The sequence below is a fragment of the Phyllobates terribilis genome, unplaced genomic scaffold, assembly GCF_046119375.1.
Source record: "Phyllobates terribilis strain yellow unplaced genomic scaffold, ASM4611937v1 Scaffold_11__3_contigs__length_659146591, whole genome shotgun sequence".
Taxonomy (NCBI): domain Eukaryota; kingdom Metazoa; phylum Chordata; class Amphibia; order Anura; family Dendrobatidae; genus Phyllobates; species Phyllobates terribilis.
Window position 1 is genome coordinate 627,434,887 of NW_027362771.1, and position 4,222 is coordinate 627,439,108.

A 4,222-nucleotide genomic window follows, 5' to 3' on the forward strand; every position below is an offset into this window, starting at 1 on the left:
TTAGTGTTGCGGCCTGTGGGTGGGTAGCTGGCTGCATACTTGCACTTGCATTCCAAGTAACAGAAAACTAAGCAGATGGTGTCCTCTATCAACGTCATGGCCTCACCTCGGCACTATGAACTCTACTGAAGGAGAAGACAGGGCCTGCTGGAGGAGTCTCCTGTTCTCTGGTGGGCCCGTCCAACCCTGCCGAAAAGCAGCCCTGGCTAAGAAAAGTGTGGGGGAAGGTTCCTGGACACTCTATGGCTGCTTCTTTAATATGGATCGGACATGCTTATGCATGTTATTTCTCAAAACGCATTACAGATCAGGCCATTGTCCAACTCTGTATTCAAGACATTAAATGCGCAAAGAAAGATGTGTGTGTGTGTGTCAAAGTACCACCGACAAGTGCGAGTTGATGTTGAACGGGCAGCCATTGTTTCTGCAACAAGCTCAATTACAGGACTTCCTAGGAGAAAAGACACGCAGGGTAGATATGGTTTCCCTCTATGCAAGTCCTTTCACCGCGCTAAATACTACTCTCAGCAAAAAAAGTTGTGGACTGGCTCCATACCATCCCTGGCCACATTCACCTGTCCACGTGTTTGTGGTTAGGTGGTCCTTTCCAGCAAGTGCGCTGGGGAGGGCACGGGAAATGTTGTGGGACCCGTGCTTGTGGAAAGCGAGGCGATACCGCGAAATATAGTGGCGGTTGAGGACCGAATATGGACACCCGGCCGCCGCCGGCATGAGGTTATGAAAAGCTTCCACCTCCATGAGCCTAAAAGGCTTCATTTCAAGTGCAAGCAGCTGTCAAAAATTTGACAATGATTGTACACACTCCATTGCTGTATAAATGTAGAAATTAGACGAAATTTTGATCTATGTGCTTAAAATCACTAGCTAAAAAATCTAAATTATAAATACACTTGGGTAATAAAAAGAAGATAAAAAGAAATTGTAAAAGAGTAGTTTTTAATATTTTACATAGTAAATACATTTTTAAAAAAAAATAAGTCCAAAAACATAATATAATATAGAAATATTTGATACCGGTGCAGTCACTTAAATTTATCATTGAAATTTACAAAATGCATACTGTGCTTTTTTTCTCTCTTTTTGCCAAAGTTAAAATGTAAAAATTAAACAATAATGTATAGGCAACAAAAAAAATACTCTTTGAAAGTAAAAATCATCCTGCAAATATAAGAACCTGATTCAGGTATATTAAATAAAAGAAAGCTATAACTAACAAATGCAAAGGGGAAAAAAAAATGATGGTCCTCATTGCCCAAATTGGCTTTATCCTCAAGGGTTTAAACTCTTTTACAAACGTATTTTGTCTCATTTACCATTTCATGTGAAATCTTATTTTTTATGGTTTCTTATTTTTGGTTTTGGTGATCAAATCTCATAACCCAATTACTAAAGTAGATCAGTTTAAAAAAAATAATTTAAAGAAAGAAAGGGAATGACCAGAGGACATAGTCAATAGAGTTGCATGAAGCTTTTAAAGTTTGCAGAATAACTGATTTATTGAGCTATTGTTTGCAGAATCTTACTTCTTGTGATGAATGCGATGGAGGGCTCAGCTTGGAACTCAGTTTAGTTTCAATCGTCTTATATGAAAGGAATGAATGAGAAATGTTGATGATTAGTTTCCTAAGAGCCTCCTTAATATCTCTATTACTTAGACTGTAAATGATGGGATTAAGAAGAGGGGTTACTACAGTGTAGAATAGGGATAGTAATGTCTTTGCATTTTGCTGGCGTGGAAATGCATAAATGATAATAATTGACCCATAGAATAAAGACACCACAGTCAAGTGGGCACTACAGGTGGAGAAGGTCTTCTGCCTCCCAGTCACAGTTGGGATTTTAAGTATGGTGAAGATAATGTACACATAGGAAACTATGATAATGGCAAGTGGGAAAATTGCAAATAAAATAGCTAAAACCGAACTTTCCATCTTCATTATCAAAGTGTCCGAACAGGAAAGCTCAAGTAAAGGTTCCAAGTCACAGAAGAAATGGTCGATGATGTTTGGTCCACAAAAATCCAAACGACTCAAGGTTAAAAAAATCATCAATACTGTGCCTAGAACTATCAACCATAAAAAGAGAACAACTCTTAGGCAAAAGTTAAAGTCCATGACTGAGGTATAATATAAAGGGTGACAGATGGCCTCATACCGGTCATAGGACATTACGGTCAGGAGGAGACATTCCAAAGCATCAGAAGCTGAAAAAAAATAAAACTGAGTCAAACAGCCTATAAAAGACACAGAGCTTCCTTCATGCAACATGACTCGGAGCATGTTGGGTATAATGGTGGTGGTAAGTAAGATATCTGAAATGGAAAGTTGTGTGAGGAAGAAGTACATGGGAGAGTGGAGTGATCGGCTGAAGGACACCACCAGAATGATGAGGAGGTTTCCACATACAGTTGCACAGTAGATAATCAACAGCAAAAGGAAGAAAAGAAAATTACAATTTTGTAAATTTTTAAATCCCAAGAGCAGAAATTCTGTAACATTACTAAAATTGTGATGTTGCATATTCAAAATATTGAAACAATTCTTTTAAACTATAAGAAATAATAATGAGAGAACAAAGTAAATTGATGAAAAAAAGATTGATTTCCTATTTGCTGATAATATGTATATTAGAGTTGATCGAAAATCAATTCTGGCTGATTTTCTCAATTCGGGAGTAGGGGAGATTGGAATTGGGTTGCTGGTGTAGCTTTAGGTAATCTATTGTTATAGTTGTTAGTGTTCAAGGAACCGATCGAATCAAGAAAAGGTGAGTATAAGTGTTTATTGTTTGTTTCTTTTTACTTCTTCTGGTCCTCAAAATCGCACAACCAAAATGCCCAAAAGTCCTTAATTGTTAGAATTCAAATTTTGCTAGGAAAATTGTAGCAAATGCAATTATTTTAAGATCTATTTGCTTATATATATATATATATACAGTATATATATCTAGATATATATATAAATATATATGCATATATACTGTTACAGCATTATCAGGCTGCAGAAATCATCCTTACAAAAACGAACAGGCAGTATAGGATATGTCTGACACTTTCAAACTGTATTAGAAAAAGTAAATATAGATTATGTCAAAAATAATCTGAAAAACATCCTTTATATTAGTTATCACAATCATTATTACAAATAGATTAAGAGAGAAAAAATGATCTCATGTAATAACATAAAATGTCAGGATTGTTATAACATTTTAATTAGTTTATTTTGCAGAAGAATATGGTGCCATGTAAGTTATCCTTCTCATGATGAAAGTTTTTTTATGTTTTTAAAATTATTCCTTTTTTTACCTCAAGTATGAAATTTATTCATTGACCCTGAATCATCAATCGTTCCTTTGCTGGTTTATTCAATTTTGTAGATTTTGTGGTTGCAGAATATCTTGAAGATGATTGTAGCCCGTAAGTAAAGGCACAATATCTTGATTCAATCTCCTTTTATAGGAATTGCATTATTTACTCAGTGAGAATTCATTCTGTTCCCATTGGGAAATCTCACTCTGGAAAAGTTCATGAAGTTTAAGGGAACTTTCAAATAAGTTTTATTTGTTGAATTTGAAATCTATTATATGCTTTAGATTAATACTTACTGTAATTGAGTCATACAGAGAATATTGTATGATATTCGCCAATTATGAATGCCCTACTACAAGAGGTAGTAATGACAGATGCTATCACATCATATAAAAAAGGATGAATGCTTTTCTCACAGCAAATGGCATTGTGGGTTAAAAAAATCTATAGTGATGAGCAAGCACTAAAATGTTCGAATGCTCGGTACTAAAATCGAGCAGGTCAGACGCTCTGATGAGCTGGACACGGGTAATGAGTAGTGTTGAGCGAGTATGTTCTGTCTGAGAACGCTCGGGCCGAGCTCTGAGTGTATATAGCTGCTCGGTGATAAGGTTAAATCGCTCCCGTGTGCATGATTTGCAACTGTTTGGCAGCTTTATTACATGTGAGGAATGTGTAAGAAATAGACATTCCTCCCATGTAATAAAACTGTCAAACAGTCGCAAATCATGCACATGAGAGTGATTCAAGCATATCACCGAGCAGCTATAAATACTCGGTGCTCGGCCCGAGCATACTCGGCGAAAGGGTTAACAGAACATACTCGCTCAACACTAGTAATGAGTATAATGGAAGTCAATGGGAAACTCAAGCATTTTTCTGTAAGACCATAAC

At 36.2% G+C, this 4,222-nt stretch overlaps 1 protein-coding gene across 1 annotated transcript; it reads right to left on the bottom strand.

Annotated features, from left to right (window-relative positions):
• Positions 1-1,523: 1,523 nt before the first annotated feature.
• LOC141167462 (olfactory receptor 1500-like) lies at positions 1,524-2,540 on the bottom strand. The gene has a single exon (XM_073654863.1). It carries the CDS (start codon positions 2,538-2,540, stop codon positions 1,524-1,526), a length of 1,017 nt encoding a protein of 338 aa, XP_073510964.1.
• Between the last annotated feature and the right edge of the window lie 1,682 nt (positions 2,541-4,222).